This window comes from Condylura cristata, unplaced genomic scaffold (assembly GCF_000260355.1).
Source record: "Condylura cristata isolate star-nosed mole 26May11 unplaced genomic scaffold, ConCri1.0 scaffold00028, whole genome shotgun sequence".
NCBI lineage: Eukaryota > Metazoa > Chordata > Mammalia > Eulipotyphla > Talpidae > Condylura > Condylura cristata.
The window spans coordinates 15,998,972-16,020,989 of NW_004567129.1; the positions used below are offsets into that span (position 1 = coordinate 15,998,972).

Genomic DNA, 22,018 nt, shown 5'->3' on the forward strand with positions numbered 1-22,018 from the left:
AACACCTGAGGATTACAAAGCCAACACTTCTACTTTTAAAAAAAAAAAAAAAAGTTTTGTTTTGCTTTTTTTTTTTTAATAACTGTAGTCAGGGCAAGAAAAGGCAAACAGTATCTTTATTGTGTGTAGTTCTAACAAACATTCACTGTGTGCACATTCCAGCAGAAAGAGACAAAGATCTTTGTTCAAAATATGCTGAAATAAAATAGGTAAACAAATGCCATTTTTGACTACACAAAAGGAATGTTAATATCACTTGTCCACAGTGGAGAGTGAAGTAAAAAGAAAGGAAGTTAAATAACGTTCTGTCCAAATAGCAAGTCCAATATATAGGTACGGGTAAAGGGCAGCTTCTACAGCTCATTGAGTGAGATGCTGGAAGAGGGTGGGTCACTTGACAAGTACCTCTCTGCTTCTTGGAAACTCCCTCTGAGGTCACCCCCACAAATTCCAAACTGGGCTCTTTCAGGGCACAACAGCCAAATGTGACTAAACTTCCTACTACTTTTGTGATATTTGGCAATGGAATGAGATGGCTTTTTTTAAAGATCAATTTCTTGTTGAAACATGTCTGAATCCATTTCTCCTGGGAAAGGAAGCAACAAACATTAATATTCTGCATTTCAATCTCCTAAAATGGAATTTAATCAAATAGCTATCACTTGAGGTTTCAAACATGAGATAACATAAGTAATGATATATCTGACCTGAAAGCATTTTTCACCGCTCCACAACGCAACTAAATGTGTATAAACTCAACAGTGCCCTTATTTCACAACAGATGCATTTATGACTGCTAAAAGAATTTTATAGGCTCAAATTATAGGTTCCAGAGGACTTCTGTTTCTGCCGAAGCAGTCCCATAAGTAGCTAAATACAATATAAACTCTGTCCCTACTACTTTCTAGTATTTACAAATGTAGAAACCATTTGCAAACCAAAAGCATTTCTTAAAGAGACAGGGGCCAAGGAGTTTTAGAAACCCAGCATTTATACCCCTATCTTGTTGGCATGTTTTCCCTCACCTTCTCCTGTGGTCGGTCACCAGACATTATGTGTACAATCTGAAGTGCAGCAGCAGCAGCTAGTCTTCCTCAGCAATAAATAAGTAAATGCCCTAGAGACCAGCTCCAGGGGCCGCGGTCAGGCAACAGGGACTGACTGCAACTTGCTCTCCAGAGAGGTTTTCTGACCTACTGATGTAGAGGCTGTTGCGAGAAATTAAGTCTACCTCTTAAAACCAAAGTCCTTTCTGATGGGATCTGGCTAACATACTGTATTCATTTGTTTAGAAAAACCTCTACAAACTCTCACACAAGCTCCACCTTTCACCTGGCTGTTTATGTAAGCAACGGAACTACTATGAATGGACCCTAAAGTGGTTTTTAATAATATAAAGTGGCATCACATTAGCAGTAGTTCAAAAGAAATCCAGTGGACTAGAACTATTTCATGGGTGGTAGAAACAAAGTATGAAAATCTTTCCCGCTGGCTGAGTTAGAGCAAGTCAAGATATAAATGGGAAAAGACAACCGATGCAAGGTAGAAAACATACCTTTGCATTGTTGTTTACTCTAAAAATACCAAAAACACCGATTTTACATAAGACCTTCATTCTTTAATGTTTCTTCAAGCCAGATGAGTTTCATTCAATACTGGAGACTGCCAACATAATGATCCGAATTATCTCCTGGCTTAGTTTTAGCTTGAATGTTCCTTTTCCAGCTTCTCAATGCTTCTTTGTTTTTACCTGCCTCACATCATCACACAACTTAACTACTATAGAAATTATATACCAATTCTTATTCAAGGCAACTCTTCTTTGCCTTCAAGTGGAGGAGCACCAAGCTTATGTTACTTAATAACCAAAGATTTGTGTCAATAATTTGTCTTTAAGTCGCATCATATAATGCATACAAAACATTTTCTAAAGATAAGTTTGTCTATGCTCATATCTGATATATATAAAAAAAGACTAAAATTCTCTTAAAATTACTCCATAATGTCATATCCATGTGTACAAGTATAAAGTTAATATCATTTTGATGAATCTTGAATTCATTCAACTGCTAAGTCACAGGACACAAGACCTGAGTTGAACTTTTTCTTAACTACTTTGCATGGGTAGATACTGGTATGCTGGGTAGTTTCCTGTCTTGTCAAGTCCCTGGCCAGCCAGAAGTGGGAGGAGAAACCAGAGTAACTGTGGTCCCTTAAACCAAGCTACTCCCTCTACATGACAATGGAGACAGGCCTGTCATCCTCAAAGGATGGGGAAAAAAACACTACAAAGTGTTGTTGGCAGTAAACCATCCATGTGCTGTGTCTTCAGGAGTTTCCACAGGAAAAAAGTCAAAGTATGCCAGGGAAATTCATCAACCTATTCCTCAATGAAACACTCATTCAAGAAAAAAACTCTCTCTCTTTATTCTTAATGGAAAAATAGAATAAAACCACAAATTGGAGCCAGAGGATGAAATAGAGGTGAAATGGAAAACGCTCTCATCACAATCTCCCGCTTTCAAATGCCTTTTACTATGGGAGTTACTTTACAGGGGCAAAACAAGATAAAAACCTATATCTCGGATCAATTGCGAGCCTCTTGTAAAGAGGGGAATAAAAATTTTGCTAATCACTAAACAGAAAGGCATCAAAATGTTCTGGCAAAGCTCTATAGAAATAATTATAGACATTATTTTACCAATAAAAGATGGTGGTGGGTGGGGAGAAAAAGATGACTAGAAACTGGGGTGAAAGAGAAGGCTAGCATCTTTGGTGTGCTTTCTAAAGTTATATTTTTCAAAGGAAAAATGACTGAATTTACCCTGACATCTCAATTCTTCATCTCTTCTTTTTCCCATGAAATAAATAGGAAGCACAGCTTTGTCTAATACAAGCTTGGGAATAATAAAACAGCCTGGTCTTAGTGGGAGGCAAAAGCTACCTGCTACTCCAGCTGGGCTGGCAGAACAGCCTTTTTGCAGTCTTAACAAATAGAAACAAGGAGGATGATCAATTGGCAGCTGTGTCTTAAATTATAGGTGAGCAGCTGAATGAATAAAACCCCTTATTTAAAATAACCGAATTAAGTCGGAATTTTATATTTGTTTAAAAGAAACACGGAATAAGAAAAGCTTCAAAACCAGAGTGTGCTACCCTGTTAAGAATATCTACTGTGCACGTATAGACTGAAAAGCATTTTTTGCCTAAGAGCAATGCACCAGGACATACAGACTGCAATTATAAAAGAAAGTTAGAAAATGTGAAGGTACTGAGGAAAGCAGGGGAGAAAGGGAAAGCTGGCAAGAACCATGAAGAATGAGAAGGTGGCTTTTGGGAGTAAAGCTCGAGAGATGAAGGACAGCGCTCCTGATCTGGGTGGGTGTCTGGCCAACCATCTGGGCTCCCAGGGGTAAGAATACAATTGGCAGGATTCTAAAAGAGGGCACCATTGCAGCCTCCAAACAAGTCTCTAGTTTTCACTCCAAGTGGTTACTCTCCAGACTTCACCATGGTCTCCTCAGGATGATTTGCTTTCCGACATGTAATAACGATACAGGAAACCTATGAGAACAGCGCCTATGATGGGGAAAATCCAGTATGACCAGCAACTAGAAGTGGGGGGGGAAAAGCAACAAAGTCATGAACATTTTATACTAAACATCTGCCATCCTCCAACAGTCACATTTTAACATTTTTATAGACAAAAAGGTTTGATTTGCTTTATGAAATTAAACTGCTTTTATCACATTGTAGTTGCAAAAAATTATCTTGACTGAAATGGTAATAGTAAACAATATTTTTAAAATTAAAAACAACTATTGAATGATATACATACATGTTCATGTTTTTTAACACATAACATGGGTTCATTCTGTATTGTAGGTAGTCTGTTTTTTCTTTTCACTTTATTTTTCATATATTATAAATTAAAATTTTAAACAGAAAACACACAGCTAACATGCACATAAAAAATTTAATCCTCACAACAACTCTATGTAATAGGTACCACTTTTATTATTCTCATGTTATACATAGGAAATACAGGTCTTGTATGTGGAACTATAAAGTTAAGTCAATCAGGTAGTCTGATTCCAAAACCACTCTCTATCTCAAGTTAAGTATACACAAAGAAAACACATCAATAGTTTTACTAAAGTAAACAGTAGCTGGCAAGGAAAGATTTTCCTTTGTAGTTTCTGGACAGTAATCACTCTCTTTAAATAAAACAATAATTCTTCTTTAATAGAGCTTATTAGCACGACTAGATTTAAGGTGTAATTCCTCAGCGATCCAAATGACCTGGCTGCCCCTCATCTTAAGACATTAAAAGGTTTTAAAGCTAAGTGGTTCAAGAATAAAAATTATCCTCTTTGCCTAAACATGCCTAACATTTTTATACTTTTATGTATGATAGAAAGCTGCTGTGGACAAGTTTAGGGTATCAGCTAGGTAGCTTTGTTTAAAAAACAAGCAAGTTGGCAGGTAAACAGCAATATGACACAGGGAACTTTGAAATAGTCTCCCCCACCCCCACCCCGAGAGTAATGAATTCAGTTATCTTGGAGAGCAACCACAAAAGACAAAGAAGTTAAAAGCAGGATCCTTGAGAAAACAATGAATAAGATAAATTCTTCAGTACAAAAGGCTGAGAATGATTGACCATCGATCCTCATAAAATCTTTCACAACACTTAACCTGCCCCCTGAGGACAGAACCAGAGGAAATGCATTTATACTGCTCCAAAGGAAATTTAAATTCAACAATAACTTCCTGGCCCAAAGACTATCTGCTTGGAGACTCATTCAGGTTATTGCATGCAAGTTGTGATTCATTTACTTTTATTGTGTTGTAGTATTCCACTGTATGACTATACCAAAATGAATTCATTCACTTTATTAATTGGGTCACTTCCCATACTTAAACATCTATGCATTTAAACATCTATGCATTTAAACATTTATGCATACAGAACTGGGGAACAGGCTAGAGGTGCAGGGGTGGTGAGAGGATTCACCAGAGACAGAGTAGGGAACAGAACAGGCAGACTGAGAACTGCACTGCTGAAGGGAGCAGCAAGCGAGACAGGAAAGGTCTGCTATGCCATATGGGTCACTCCCCTTGGCCAGGAATCAAACTCAGACTGAAGAGGCTGTAGCTACCTTTGTAAGTGCTGGAAGTCTGCACTTTTAAAATGCTATGTCTATCACCGTAAATGAAGCTGTGATACTTTTGCAGAAAAAATACAGATTTTTCTCTTAATTATATGGGCTATCAGAAAGATAAAACAGCTATATATATATTCTCTACAAAGACTGTTTTCAACTCACAGACTCCACAGCAATTTCAAGTAGAAACATTTTTTAAAGAGTGGCAATGTATAACTTTTAAAGCTAATGCTACTATATTAATATCACTGCAAGGGAATTATATTGCAAGTAAACCTCTGGGAAAACACAGATTCCTAATATGACTGTAGTAAATATTTTTTCTTCTGTGAAGAAGTAATAATAGCACCTATTTTAAAGAATAGTTGTGAGGATTAAATGAGATTAAATTTTAAGTGGAAGTGGCAAGCTGGGTTGAATTATGGAGTCTAGGGACTTGACTTACTCATAGTTACAAATTGTGAATACCTGTCTCTGTGATTACAATATATGCCACAAAAGTTTATTAAAATTACTCAAGATAAAATTGTTGGAGATTATTCAAAATGGTTGAAATAAAAAATAAATTTTGATAATGCTAAGGACCTATTAAATTAGCAATAAATTTTTAGCAATAATTTTGACCACACACACACAAATATTTAAGTTATAGGATATATATGTAAAATATATATAGGAGAAACTTGTCAGACATTAAGTTGTACATTAACAAAGTCCACTAGAGGGATACCAACCTTTTGCACTCGTTACTTTTTGAAGGCTCCTGAAGATGATGCATATTAAAAAATAACAAACAAAAAGAAAGAAAATTAACAAAGAGTATATAAATCTTCGTGAATGTCTATGAGAACTCTGTAGCTTGTAAAAGAACTTCCATCTTTCATGCATTTTGATGTTTGCAAATCTATAGGCAGTACATTGACTGGGAGTTAAGTTTCTGGCCACAAAAAGAGCCGCTAATGAAAGCACACAGAAATGACATAAACTTTTCTCAGATGTAAAAAAAATGTTACTAAAGCAAACTATATTAAAATAAGCTGATTTGCAGTCACAATGATATGACTGGTTTAAGTGGGCTTGCCACTGGCAGTAACTAAGAGTGTAAAAAGGATAAAAAAATTAAAATCGTAACATACAGATCAACTGTGATATGCTCTAAAATAGCATAGGTGACTGCTTTGTGGAAAACAGAAATGAACTGGGTTACTCTCTGAAATCACAGTAATTAAGATTAGAGACCTTAGGGCATTCTTTTAATGAAAAGGACAAAAAGAGTAAAGGGAAATAACAAACCAAACTTAAAAATAAAATTCTGGTGATAAAAAGTAATGAAATAAAGATATATGCCACAACATAGATGAACCTTGAAAATATTATGCTAAGTAAAATAAGTCAGATACAAAAGAGGACATATAAGTTTTGAAACAGTCAAAATGGGTAAACCTATAGAAGCAGAAAGTTAGATGAATGATCTCCAAGCACTGGGGGGGAAAGAGCAAAATTAATAGCTACTGTAATTGCACAGCTCTATGTATAGTAAAAACGCTTGATTTAAAAATCATATACAGGTAAACTGGATGATATGTGAATTATATCTTAAAAACAATTTTTTATCCAATTTAAGAAAATGTCAAATGAAGTTATTCATTCCATTAATAAGTAATAAACTACATAAAACAAAAAAATCTGCTAATTTACTGCCAGAGGACAACTGACCCATAAGCACAAGTTATTTATTTTTTTAAATTTTATTTATTTAGTTTAAATAATATAAGTTTTTTACATCATTTTGTATTTTTTTTTCATCTCAATTGTAATTCCTGTGGGTTTCCCATCACCGAGTCACCCATGTGCCATCACCATAGTCCCGTGCACTTCCTCCCCACCCCCCCACCCCCATTTTGGATCCCACTCCAACCCCACAAAATGTCTCTGGTATATGGCTGTTCATTATTCTTATTATTTTCTCGCCTGGTTCTTTATACTCCTGCTATGAGCGAAACCATCTGGTATTTTTCTTTCTCTTTCTGGCTTATCTCACTAAGCATGATCTTTTCCAGCTCCATCCAAGCTGCTGCAAAAGACATGTGTTTCTGTTTTTGGTTGCTGAGTAATATTCCATTGTATATATGTACCACTTCTTTTTTATCCAGTCATCTACTTTTGGGCATTTGGGCTGCTTCCATGTTTTTCCAATTGTAAATAAAGCAGCAATAAACATGGGGGTGCAGGTATCTTTTTCAATCAGTGTTTTTGTGTCTTTTGGGTAGATACCTAGGAGTGGGAATGCTGGGTCACAGGGAAGCTCCATGTTAAGCAGTTTGAGGAACCTCCTTACAGTTTTCCATAGTGGTTGTACTAGTTTGCATTCCCACCAGCAGTGCAGGAGAGTTCCTTTTTCTCTACATCCTCACCAACATTTGTTGTTGCTAGTCGTTTGAAGATGTGCCATTCTCACTGTATCTCATTGTGGTTTTAATTTGCATCTCCCTTATTACAAGAGATGTTGAATACTTTTTCATATGCTTGTTGGCCATCTGCATTTCCTCTTTGGAGAAGTGTCTTTTTAGCTCTTCTACCTACTTTTTGATGGGGTTGTTTACTTCATTTTTGTTGAGTTTCATCAGTTCTCTCTATATTTTTGTGATCAGTCCTTTATCACTGCTTTTGTGTGAGAAAATTTTTCCCAATTAGTGGGCTGTCTGTTTTTTTGTAATGTCTCTTTTGCTGTACAGAAGCTCTTTAACTTGATGTAGTCCCATCTATTTATCCTTGCCTTCACTATTATGGCACTGGGTGCTCTATCTTTAAAGATGTCGTTGAAGTGTATGTCATGTAGTGTTTGACCCATCTTTGCTTCTTTATGTCTAGGTCTTTAATCTACTTTGAGTTGATTTTTGTGAATGGAGTGAGGCAGTGATCTAGTTTCATTTTTTTGCAGGTAGCTAGTACAGGTTATTAATGCCAAAAAATATCATCTCTGTCAATATGTAGAAGTACACCAGGCTGTGAGCACAGGTAATGCTGTTAAATCACAATTTTCAGTAATATCCAAGAATTTCCAGAAACCCTACACATAACTGGCCTAGATACTTTAAAGCAGACCATGAATGAGATCTAATTTCATTTATCCAAAATACTGTCATGCAAAATGAATACATGCCCCAAATCTGAAAGAAATTAGTCTATAGGCAAGTAAAGTTTATTAAAAAAATTTTTTTATTTATTTATGCGTACAGGCCAGAGGTGCAGGGGCAGTGAGAGGATTTACCAGAGACAGAGTGGGGAGCAGAACAGGCAGACTGAGGAAGTTCACTGCTGAAGGGAGCAGTGGATGAGACAGGAGAGGTCTGCCATGTCATGTGGGTCATATCCCTGGTAGGGGATCAAACCTGTGCTGAGGTGGTTGTGGCTAGCTACATGATGCTGTGCTTTAACCCACTGCACCATCATGGAAAGCCCGGCAAGTAAAATTTTTAATAAAAGGTTATAGATAGACTGTATTAATATCTACTAAACTTCTTTAAGATCTTATTGTTATTGTTACCTGGGTCATTTCTTCCAGAATAGCATGAATCAGGCTAATTAAAAAGTGTTACAGGTCAATCTTTGAGAAATACAACAAATATTTTATAGATTGGGAAGGAACAGTGGTAGTAACAGTATAGATGAACTTCACTCATAATGTTGCTTCATAAAGTATTCCACTGTAGTATTCAAGAAATAACTAAATTCCATCAAGAAAATACATATGGTCTTTCATTCTTCACCCATCTACAATTTTGGGTATGGAAAGTAGTCATTGCAATACTGTATGATTTTAGCTACAAGAAAGCAGACCACATCCAGAGGTCTTCCAGTAAGCCTTACCAAGTAATTAAATGCATGTTTCTTTATTCTCCAAGGAGTCTGGAATATTACTTTCAAACAGAAAAATTGCTGTAAATCTACTCTGATTTAAGTTCAAGTTAACTATTTAAACACAATGGTTTTTAAAGTTTATTCAATTTTTAATTCCCCATAAAGTAAATACATAAAAATATAGTATTTTTATAAAGCTGCTCATAACTAAAGTTACATCTAATATATTCAAACACAACTTCCTGCCTTGTAAAAGTTAAAAGTACAGATGAGATATATCTGAATTCTAAAGTTATATTCAGTTAATTAATTATAAAGTTATATTCAGCACAATATTTTGAGCCACAAGCATTTTAGCAAAACCTTGAAGAGTAGTAGCCTTCTACAATTCAAAAGGACACCTTCACCCCCATGTTTACTGCGACACTATTTACAATAGGGAAAACATAGAATCCACACAAATGCCCCAAAATAGATGACTGGATTAAAAAGATGTGGTACATATACACAATGGAATATTACTCAGCAATCAAAAAAGATAAGATCATGCCTTTTGAAGCAACATGGATGAAGCCGGAAGGGATCATGCTTAGTGAAATAAGCCAGAAAGAAAAAGGAAAATACTGGATGGTTTCATTCATAGCAGGAGCATAAGGGATCGGGGGGAAAAAAGAGAGAGAGAAGCAAATGTAATAAAGTAAAAATGTGAACAAGGAACAACTATAAACCAGAGACATGGTATGGGGTGAAAAGGGAATGGGGGGCCCTCCCTGGTGGCGCAGCGGGTTAAAGCACTGCACTGAGAAGCTAAAGCCACTTCCTCATGAGTTCGATTCCCACCTGCCCCGGAGGAGTCCACATGGCGTGGCAGACCTCTCCTGACCCGCCCGCTGCTCCCCTCAGCAGTGTACTTCGTCGATCTGCCTGTTCTGCTCCCCACTCTGTCTCTGGTGAATCCTCTCGCCCTCCGCGTCTCTGGCCTGTACCCCAGTTCTGTATGAATAAATAAATAAATCTTTAAAAAAAAAATTTAAAAAAAGAAAAGGGAATGGGATAAAAACTGGGGTGGAAAAGGGAACAGGACTACAGTGATGGCAAACAGGTGAATCAGTGCTGGGAAGCCCACAGGGACTACAACTGAGATGGAAAAATGTACAAAATGAAGAATGATGTAAAAAATAAATTATAAAACAGAAAGTATAGCCTTCTAAAGGTCAGACAGGAAACACCATTCCTCCTGTCTAGGAAGATTGAAAGAACACTATCACTTCTAGCTTTTCCTATCTTTTTTTTTTTTCCAAAAGATTTATTTATTTATGTATGCAAAAGTGGGGTATAGGCCAGAGGTATGGGGGGTGAGAGGATTCACCAGAGACAGAGTGGGAAGCAGAACAGGCAGACTGACGAAGCACACTGCTGAGGGGAGCAGCAGGCGGGTCAGGAGAGCTCTGCCATGCCATGTGTATCACTTCCCTGGCCAGGGATTGAACTTGTGCAGCAGTGGCTGTGATAGCTTCATAGTGCCATAGCTTCAACACGTTGTGCCACCAGGGAGGCCCAGCTTTTCCTATCTTATGCCAAGTATATAAAGATAATCTGAATAGGCACTGTACCATAAGTCCTAACCCATTCCAATATGTTTAAAAGAAGACAAAAGAAATATAATTGCAAAACATGAACGATTTGTGTGTAGACTAGAAAGAGGAGGTATTCCTCTATGAACCCTATTTATGAGAAACACAGGAGAACTAATGTCAAAAGAATAGTGTACTTTGTACCAGGATAAACACAGGAAACATTGTGCAGAATTATGATTGTGGTTTTTTTAACTATATAGATAGTGAAATCTTAAGTGTACCTTCACCAAAGATAGTTTCTATTTAGACTTGAAGATTTACATAAAAGGGAAATACAAAGTATTTAAGAAACTTATGCTTTAATTCCTAAATTGGATGTTTGCTATTCTAAAAGGATTCCAAGTATTTAAATCGGCAGAAGTAATTTTAAATTGGAAGTGGATTTTAAGCCACAGGAAGCTTTCAGCAAATTTAACAAGTTTTTGGGTGGTTTAGTAGTTTTTTATTTAGATACTTTGGTATCTATGTAGCCAGTCACTAGACCTCTCCTGTCTTACCTGCTGCTCCACCCTCAGCAGTGTATTTCAGTTAGTCTCCTGTTTTGCTCCCCACTCTGTCTCTGGTAACTCCTCTCACTTCCCACACCTCTGGCCTGTACCCCAGTTTTGTATGCATAAATAAAATAAAATCTTTAAAAAAAAAAAAATCAGTAGAAAGAGTGCTGCATAAAATCAGACCGTATAGCATGTGCTATGGTTACATGATTTTTTATTACTAGGTTCACCTCACAGCCTAAAGTTTGAGTAGAACATGATTTCAATATTTTGTAGTCTTAACTATGGCTGTAGGGTATGGATCTGGAGATGGTGTCCTCAAGAAGCTCCAGTGTACTAAATTAATTTACTGGATGAAAATACAGCTTAGTAATTACTGTCTTGTAAAACATATGTCTCTAGAGTCCAGTCACACATAAAATATTTCCCTGCAGATAAGAAAAAAATTAAAAGAAGAAAATACCCTTTAAAACAAGTTTCTATTTGATTCTCTCAAGAATCCTGTGCTAAGTTATACAAGACATCACCAAAGAAAAAAAATTAAATACAAAATGATTCCTGAAGGGAACTAAAATGTGAAAACCTGTTGTAACAATGAAGAAAAGGATGTTACTTTGTACTTGTGACACATTGTTTTGCAAAATTATACATCACTTTAAAATAGACCTTTAAGAGAAAAAAATCACTAATCCTTGAGATCCCTCATCAAAAAGTATTTTGTTATTCAAGAGTGATTTTTTTTTTAATTTTCATTTTTTTATTACAAAAGTTTGTTTATTTTTACATCATTCAAGAGTGATTTTGCCATTACATTCTATGCTTTATTTCAAAAGAGTATGTTACAAAATACAAACATTAGACAAAAGCAGGGAACAACCAGATAAAATTCTTTGGTAAGCAGCAATCACTACTCATTTTAAAGGTCATCTGTGTCCTCATTTCAAACTTTAATAAATTAGGTTGTAAGTATAATAGGAATTCTAAACAATTAAAAAAATCCTTAAAAAGAATTTTTTAGTATAGTTTATAAGTATAATTATACAATTATAGTCTTTTTAATCCCTTCTATAAAGGAACAGGTAAAGTGAATGATATATATATATATATATATATATATATATAAAATACAGTATGCATATATAATAGAAAGCTGTATGCATAAAACAATAGCATCAGGGGAGAAAAAATGGTATCAATCTTTAACTGCTGCAACTTACAGATTACTTTAACACACCATGTCAAACTTTTTTTTTCAATTTATGCATACAAGAACTGAAGTGCAGGTCTGATGTTCAGGGGTTGGGGGGTAAGAGGGTTCACCAGAAAATAGAGTGGGGAGCAGAATAGGCAGATGTACTGAAATACATTGCTGAGGGGAGCAGTGGGCCAGTCAGGAGAGGTCTGCTGTGTTATGTGGATCACCTCCCTGGCTGGGGAGAAGACTCATGCCAGAGTGGCTGCCAACAGGTTGACTGCCTGACTTTAACCCCTGTACCACCAAGGAGGTCCCTAAAAGTTAAATTTCTTAAATAAAAAATATGAAGTTTTTAAAATATGCTAAATAATCGCTTATGGAAACAATTGTCTTTGTTTAAAAAGAAAAAAACAAATAGATCAACTGTTACAGAAAAGGTCATCTCATTGAAACTATGTCTACTGACTACTAAATATCTACTTGAAAGAATGAGGAAGACATTTATGAATTGATAAGGATTAATCACTAATACAAAATTTAAAAGAAGCAAGGTGCAGAATAATGTGAGGTTTTATTAAAGGGAGGAATGGTCACTCTATTCATCCATCCATTTTTCTTTCCCTCCCTCCCTATATAAAACACAAGATATATCATATATATTCTTATATGCAGAGAGTCTTTGGGAGAATAAACAAGAAAGTGGTGGCTGGCTAACTCCAGGGAAGGGGAAGTGGGAGGCTGAGAGCTGGGGATGTGAAGAAGCCATTTTTTAAAGTACACTCATTTGTATTATTTGAATTTCTAATCATGTACACTACCCATTCTAAAATTTTTTAAGTGGTCAAATTATTGGCACTATTATTGTGACAAGCTCTGAATAGTGAAACAACTGAATTATCATTTCAGTAAATATCCATTGAGTGAATGAATGAAATGTGTCCACTTTTTCTGCCAAGTTACCATCAGTATGTACCTTATCTCCTGAACTGAGGGTAGACCGAGTGATAAAATACACAACCAAAAGAGAGATTTCACAAACCACAAATGTTTCTAGGTTACTGGCAGTACAGTAGGAGAAGAGGCAAACTGGCACAGAAAACACTTAAGTCTGTTTCTAAGGTAAGTTTCCATAAACAAAAGCAGACCAAAAAAAGTTAAGTCAAATATGAACAAAAGATTAATGGCTCTCAGCATGGGGCATAATCCAGTGAGAAAGAGATTCACAGAAGCAAAAAGGATTCTAACTCCATAGTTAATTATCTTTGGTAGAAGCTGGTAAGGAAAACATCTTTTGTCAGATCTGTGGTTTCTAAGCTTTTAAATTTTGGTATTATTTCAGTGCCTTGAACTCAGGAATTACCAAAAATCAAAGATGACTATCAATTATTTACCTGTGTAGTAGCAAAAGCAATCTGAAAGGTAGTTTGAAAAAACTGGGAAATGGTTGCTGATTTATACTCTGGAATAGCAATGTTATGATTTTTCTTTTGAAGGTTGGGGCTAGGGTGGGTTGGGGTGGGGCGGAAAGGTGGTTGGGTTCCAGGTGGGGAAGAGATAATGGAGATGTGCATAAAGAAGTAGAAAAATAAAGGAAGTAAGATGGAAAAGAAAAACTCTGAACCGCAAGGCAGATAAAAACCATTAAAAAAAAAAAGACTTAAAAATCACTTTTTTCAGAGATTCAGAAACCATTAACCAAAAGAACAGAAAGTAATTAATAAAGTGAACTTCACATCCGTTTCTTCATGGTGAATATTAAACCAGTGACAAAACTAAGAGGCCTACATCCTAGACACAGACATGCCTGTTTTAAACCTCCGTAAGAAAAAAATCCAAGGTCAAGATTTTCTTCCTGGAACTGAAATCAGGTTGGAGCCAGCTCTATGACAACCTACGTAAGGGCCATTGAAATTTTTCCAAAAGGCTTTCCTTTCCTTGCCTGATCTGCTCGAAGTACAGCCATGTGACTGAAAACACTCAATAGCCAAATTCTACTTAACAGAGACTATCCTTGGGCACAATGGCTATGAGTAAAACAGTCTTTAATCACTGCTTAACCAAGGTGTGGACAAAGCTGCATGTGGTCACTTCTTGGTTACTATGACATTTTGTTACCTGAAAGGGTTTCTTTCTTTTTAATTTCTTAACAAAAAGCCCAAGGTACAACAGCTTTAGTTTAGCTGATTATCTGTACTCAAATTTTTACACTTTAGAAGAAGGCATAGTGGGTTCCACAGAAGAGATTTCAAGTCCCCTTAGTTGCCAAATGACAGGCATATCACACAGCAAAAAAAGTCTACTGCTTGGCTACTAGGATTACTTTAAATGTGAATTCTCAGCTTTCCATCTCTAGGGATTATCAGTTGGTATAATTGAAAAGTCCAGGAAACACACATTTCAAAAAACATGCCAAAAGATTCCAAGACAAATTGCCTAAGAAACACAGTTAGGTGAACACCACTGTCCAGTCTGAGGAATGGTCTTAACTAGTGACTGTGCAACCAAGGAAGAAAAACAAGACTCCTAGAACACTGTAATTCCAAAACTATGTTTTTCTAATGCTTTAATATAAAGAAAGGGCTCTCTCACAGTTGTTGTGGAGAAGTGGATTATGGCCCCTGTATATACAAGGTGTATCTTTTGTACAAATAGGGATGTCCCTTGACCCAAATGTTGATCTCTGAGTACAATGTTTTCCAGACTAGATCAACATGCTAAATAAGGCCATGCTTAGTTCCAATGTTACCTTATAGTAAGGATTCAAGAATGGATAGTACATGAAGATACCTTGTTTTATCGTGTGTCCCAGATACCTTGGCAAGTCTGCATTGATAGGTGCCAGTTTACCAACAGCAAGTGCTTACTGCATCTGAGTCACATTTTGGTAGTTTTTAAACTATTTCAAATTTATTCATTATTGTATGTTATTACTGTGAGCTATGATCAGTGACCTTTTACTACTGTAACTGTTTTGGGGCAATTTGAACAACACCCATATAAGACTGTGAGCTTAATAAATGTGTGCTGAAACTGCTCTACTGACTGATCATCCCCACTTCTCTCCCTTTCTCTTCATCTCTCTGTCCCTGAGACATGATATTGAACTCAAGGCCAATGACCTCTGGAGCAAGTGAAAGAGTCACATGTCTCTAAAAAGCTAGAAATGATCAGGCTACATGAGGGATGCATATCAAAAGCCAAGATAGCTGAAAGTTAAGTCTCTTACACCAAACAATCAAGTTGTGAATGCAAAGGAAAAGTTCTAGAAGAAAATTAGAAGTGCTATTCCAGTGAACACACAAATGATAATGCAGCAAAATTGCACATATAGAGTTAGAGCCTCCCTTATCAAAGCCTAATCCAGAGGGAGGCTCTAACTTCTTCAGTTCTGTGAGGGTTGAGAGAAGTGAGGAAGCAGCAAAAGAAAAAGTCTGAAGCTATCAAAGGTTGATTAATGAGGTTTAAGAAAAGAAGCTGTATCCTAACATAGAAGTATAAGATGAAGCAGCAAGGGCTGATGTAGAAGCTGCATAAAGTTACCAAGAACTTCAAGTTGTGATTACTGATGAAATTAAGGTGGCTATAATGAACACATCTTCAATGGAGATGAAACAGCTCTCTACTGGATAGTGTCACTGCAGACTTTCACAGTTAAGACAACATCTACTGTGGGTAAAATGGTATCAAACAGCATTATATAGACTCATGCCATTTTCAGCTACATGGATGGAGCTGGAAAAGATAATGATAAGCAAAATAAGTCAGAAGGAAAAAGATAAGTATCAGATGGTTTCATTTATATGTGGAATATAAAGAAACCGAACAAAGGATCAGGAAAAAAGAAAACTTGTCAGTTGACCATAGGTCTGTGATTTAGAGTAGGTGAGGGGAAATAAAATAGACAAAACAGGGGCGGGAAGAACATAAGGGACTATGGTGATGGATCACAGGTAAGAACTATGGGGACTACACTTGAGGAGAGAAATCAGAGAGTGTCCCAAAACTGACAACAGTGTAAGAAAAAAGAAAAATGCATTCCATGTTACAGAGATCTTCTATGGAAGGGAAAGCCAATTAACAGCATAAACTTCATTGTTTCATTTTAAAAAATGGCCACAGTCACCCCAACCTTCAGCAACCACCATCCTGATCAGTGGGCAGACATCAACGTTGAAGCAAGATTCTCCACCACCAAAAAGATGACTCACTGAGGGCTCAGATGATAGAATTTTTTAGCAGTGAAGTATATTTTAATTTAGACATGATGCTATTATACTTAACAGACTACAGGTAGTATAAGCATGATTTTACGTCCATTAGGAAACTAAAAACATTTGTGACTTTATTTATTGTGGAGTTTTAAGATAAAAACCACAGTATCTCTCAGGTGAGCCTGTATGTGAATTAGAAGGGGAAGAATAACAAACCCATAATGCTCACAAAACATTTCAAAAACTGTATCATCCCCTTTCATAAACAATTCAGCTGTTCAGAGTAGCAGAGTATAGCAAGACAGAAGAATTAATTTATACAAACACCCTGGATTGCAGAGCAACAGATGGCAGACATTGTCAAGCAATCTCTTGAATTGAGAGAATTCTTGGGTCTAGGCCAACTTTATTTGTGTCAAACCTGCTTAGCAATTTTGGTTCAATGAGGAAAGGAAAGAAACTAGGAGGAGGAAAAGGGGAGGCAGCACCACCTCCATGATGTTCTAGATAGCAATATAAGTGCTGTCTCTGTAAGTTAGAGGGCAGTGTAGTAGCTCTGGAGGGGACAGAGATCAAGGAAAACTGTGAGGGAGTAAGGCAGATGAACCATGCGGTTTGTAGGAAGCAAAAGGCTTTCATATTTTCTTCCTGGTACAAATGCAGTGCACATTAAAGTTTCAAACACATAATCTTGTTTTTGCTGTGTCACTGAGTAAATGAGTAGGGTGTGGGCCTGTTCTAGCTTATAAGACAAAATAATTGAATTTGGGAAACAGGGACAGAAAGGCCTATTCTAGTCAATTATGTCATTCTACAATTCCTTTTAAAATCAACTCTCCAAATCTTTTTCCAGAAATAGTATCACCTGCATAATTTAATATAAGAATAAGAAATGCTTTTCTACAACTGAACCAATAAACTAATTTATTTCAAAACCACATAGGGTATGACTTTAGGATTTCAATTAAAAAGAAAAAACAAAAAAAAAAAAAATAGATGCATGAACAAAATGTTTCCTACTGTCCAAAACTCAGCTATTCTTTTTTTCCCTGAGGTGATATTGAGTCCAATTTTCTGAAAAATAGGGTTTTTGCTAGGGGAAAAGTAAACACTATTCTTGTTAATTGAAAAAAAAAACCTTTTTGAATAAATACAAACAACACTTGAAACACACAAAACAAGCAAATGACTTCTTACCTTGCTACCATGTTGAGGTTTAAGGTCATTCTGTTAAAAGAGAAAAGCAGTATTTTAAAACCTTTCCAAATAAACTCTCACTATGTACTCCTTCCAAACCTTGGAACACAGCACTACGTTATGGTGAAAATGAACACCCCAACATACCTTAGGGTACATGGAAAGGTAATGCCCAAGACTTCCATTCCAGACCTGAGTCTATCAAAATTCCTCGTTAGAAGAACATGGTTTTAAAAGTGTACCTAACCACCTTCAGTGAGGAATTTGCAAAAACCACCAAACCACTATCTACTATATAGACGCATTACTCTTTCTAATACAAAGACCAATGAAGCAATAATCCAAAACAAGTTTCCATAGCTTTTCAGATATGTATGTGCTAGTCTGTAAACAAGCAATATCTTAGCACAATAAGGCTAGATGGTTTTGGAGAAAAAAGCCTGATGGCTTGGCTGAATGAATTTTCATTTTAATAATTTATTCCCTATTGTGTTCTATTGCTGTTACATAGTTTCCTCTCCAAAAGTACTCCTAGATCAGTTATTCTTACCGGATGCACATCCCCAATATAGTACTGCTTGAGCATTTCTCTGGCATCAGAGGAGTGGCCTACATCTTCAAAGCTTTCACTTGCATCTGCGCCAGCTTGTTCCAGCAGAACCTCTTCTCCACCAGGATGCTACAAAGGAAAAGAGGTATTTACTGAAAAGAGGTATTTGCTCTCTGAAGAGCAACCAGTAAGTTACTTTCCCATACCCTATCCTTTCTCTCTCTCTCTCCTTTTTTTTTTTTTTTTAAAGATTTATTTATTTGTGCATACAGAACTGGGGTACAGGCCAGAGGCTCAGGGGCGGTGAGAGGCTTCACCAGAGACAGAGCGGGGAGCAGAACAGGCAGATCGACAAAGTACACTGCTGAGGGGAGCAGCGGGCGGGTCAGGAGAGGTCTGCCATGCCATGTGGTCACCTCCGGGGCAGGCGGGAATCGAACTCATGCTGAAGTAGCCTTAGCCTCTCAGTGCTGTGCTTTAACCCGCTGCGCCACCAGGGAGGGCCTTTTTTTGCCTTTTAATGGGATTAGTAGAACAAAACTGACATATGTCTCCTGATTGGATGCCATGTAAAGAAAATGACATAAGGGCCCTCCCTGGTGGTGCAGCAGTTTAGGACGCAGCACTGCAAGCTGGCTGCAGGCCCCGGAGGTGACCCATATGGCGCAGCAGACCTCTCCTGTCTTGCCTGCTGCTTCCCTCAGCAGTGTATTTTGTTGATCTGCCTTTTCTGCTCCCCACTCTGTCACTGGTGCATCCTCTCACTGCCCCTGCACCTCTGGCCTGTACGCCAGTTCTGTATGCATAAGTTAATAAAGCTTAAAAATTAGTAAATAAAACATGAATTGTAAAAACAAAGAAAGTGAGATTTTGGGCCTCCCTGTGGTGTGGGGGTTAAAGTCCCAGTGCTATCAAGTTATAACAAATCACTATGATGTGAGTTTGACCCCAGCCAGGGAGCCGACCCACATGGCATAGCATGCCTCCTCTGCTGCTCCCCTCGGCAGCATATTTCAGTCAGTCTGCTTGCTCTGCTTCCCATTCTGTCTCTGGTGAATGTTCTCAAACCATGCACCTCTGACCTACACCCCAGTTTTCATATGCATAGGTAAATTAAAAAAAAAAAAAAAACTGAGATGTTTTTCTTATTTGTAAAATGAGATAAACAGATGAGGTATTTTACACTAAAAAACAGAATGGTACAATATATACAGTATATTATCACCCATGATTTTAAAAAGCAGATATATGCATGCATGTAAATAAAATTTTGCTGGGAATACTGGAGAACCTGGTAATTGAATCAGGATAGAAGGAAAAAATTTTCATTGCATGCCCTTTTGAAGTTATTTTACCAAGTAAAACATTACCTACTCAAAAAATTATTTTTGAGGTTGTATTTAGCAGTCCTTAACACTCACATTTACTTACACAATAGCAAATTTAGAATTTATATTATTCAACATACCTAGATTCGTTATTTTTGAAATAGCAAATAATGCTTTTTATAATAGTGACTTTTGTAATATCCTTTTTGTTTTTTCCAAGGGGGAGAAAAAAGCTGAAATAATATGATCACCCTTCTTTCAAAGACAAATCAAGTGAAACACAAAAGTTCTATATGTAACTTCCAGTTGCCTATAAGCTCCCTGAACCAAAGGAAAATGTACTAGTATCCCCTTAAAGATCTCTATCTAGTGAGGGAGTCTCTTATCCTAGTATGTAAGCATGTGATTTTAAAGTAAGAATAAAGAAGACACCCCTCATTTCTTCCTACATTTGAAACCTCTTTCCTGTGTTACACCATTTGTTTTGGAATGAAGTGCCAATTTGATCTCTGCAGTCAAACTATGGAATGCATTTTTTTCCATATGACATATCCCAACTATTATGCTGCCTTTCAGAGTGAAAGAATAACAAACCTTAGCAGCAGGAGGAATGTCAGAGAATGGTTGAATTTATGACTTTCAACACAGCTCTTACTACAACTACAAATTACTTTCACTGTCACCAATCTCTCACCACAAATAAATAAAAAGAGAAAGCACAATATTTAAAACTTCTTTTCACTGTGGCAAATTTGGAAAAGACAAGAATAAAGAATCAAACATAGTCCCATAATATACTGTTGACATTTTTATGCCTAAAATTCCATTGTTTTTCCTTGTTAATATTACTAAAACCATTAAGTTCTACAGTACTTACTACTTTATGTTCTAGATAGTGATAAATTTTTGTTTCTACAAAAGTAAATTCATACAGTATACTTTTATAGTCTTCTTTTTCCCTCACTGAGGCAAGGGTGCATTAAAAAAAAAAGCCTAGGTTTAACAGCTCTCATTCAAAAATGCTCTTAATAAAACTAGCATACATAACATAAAATGAAGACATTCAGCAGGGGAGAAGGAATAAAACTGGGGTGGAAAGAGCAAAAGAGACTAAGGTGATGGTCTAAGTGGTGGGAATTTTATGGAGATTACACCTGAGAAAGCAAACTATATGAAAATGAACAATGATGTAACACACACAGACACACACACACACGAAAAAAAAAAGTAGTCTTAAAACAGATGATTTAGAACAAGCAAAATGATTTCTGGGACCCCCTAGCTTCTGTTTTAGAACTCTATAAACTTTAGGCAATATTATTTAAAGTCAAGAGGCACCCCAGGTGGAGGCAGTGCCCTGGGTCTGAGACTAAGGTGGAATCCTGTCAGTTTAAAGCCAAGATAATTAGCTCAGGGGTAAGGGCAGAAGGAGTGACCCAGGCTAGGCTGGCTCTCAGTAAAGACAGGCAGGAGCTGCTATTCAACTCCAACTTTAGTCTATGGACAGTCTTGTCCATTTTTATCATTATCATCTCTGCAGGAATGATCCACCACTACTTATCCACCCTGTTGCAGTAACAAGAAGCATATTCAGGAACAAGGAGCTGACAGTTAACTCCTAATATGAAGCACAATCTTCAGGGAAAACTGGAAATTAATTGTATTCTCTAATAGTCTTTGACTTGAGAATAATACTTCAAACACCCAGAGGAAGCATTAAAAAATATATATATATATACATATATAGTGAATAGTATCACCTTCTACTATGAGTGATTCCACTACACTCTAGACATAATGAAAGGGAACGTGTAACAACCTCCTTTATATTCTTACTGGGGGATCAATCAACATGACATTCTCAGATGCTATTTCAACCAAAGTCCTATTTCCAACAACCCTGTTTTAAGCCTAGATAACAGCAAGGAATTGATATCAGCTACATCTTGGTGAATTCTGCCTCCTGGCACTTCCTTTATGTATGTGGGTTTTCAGGGCGTGTACTCTCTGATTCTGGGCCCAAGTAATGGCAATTGCCAATCAAATGATGCAAGAGCAGATGACTGCAGTAGTCATGGCCACACCCAAAGATACCAAAAGAGCTTTCAAGACCAAGTAGAAAGTTCTGGAGCTAACATCACCAGAAGATACTAGACAATGGCACAAAGACTTTCATATAGCCAAAGACTATCACTTTGAAGGCATGTTGAAAAAGAAATAGAAACTTGTATTTTTTGAAGACCAAGCAGGGACAAGCTGTGACAGGGTCTCAAAGTAACCCTTAACCTTGTAATTTTCATTTGATCTGGAGTTCCTCAGAATACAAAGGAGAATTTCTGAATTGATGGATCATTCTTATTAGAACCAGGTTCCCCTT

At 36.8% G+C, this 22,018-nt stretch overlaps 1 protein-coding gene across 1 annotated transcript in view; it reads right to left on the bottom strand.

Moving 5' to 3' along the window:
* Positions 1-98: 98 nt before the first annotated feature.
* Positions 99-22,018, bottom strand: part of LOC101624514 (cytochrome b5 type B) — a 35,086-nt gene continuing 13,166 nt past the window's right edge. The window contains exons 2-5 of the mRNA XM_004690426.2: positions 18,314-18,442; positions 17,764-17,793; positions 5,903-5,931; positions 99-3,611 (exon numbers count right to left, since the gene is read on the bottom strand). Of these exons, the coding sequence (XP_004690483.1) occupies positions 3,521-3,611; positions 5,903-5,931; positions 17,764-17,793; positions 18,314-18,442 (279 nt within the window). The 3' untranslated portion in view covers positions 99-3,520. The remainder of the gene's footprint in view (positions 3,612-5,902; positions 5,932-17,763; positions 17,794-18,313; positions 18,443-22,018) is intronic.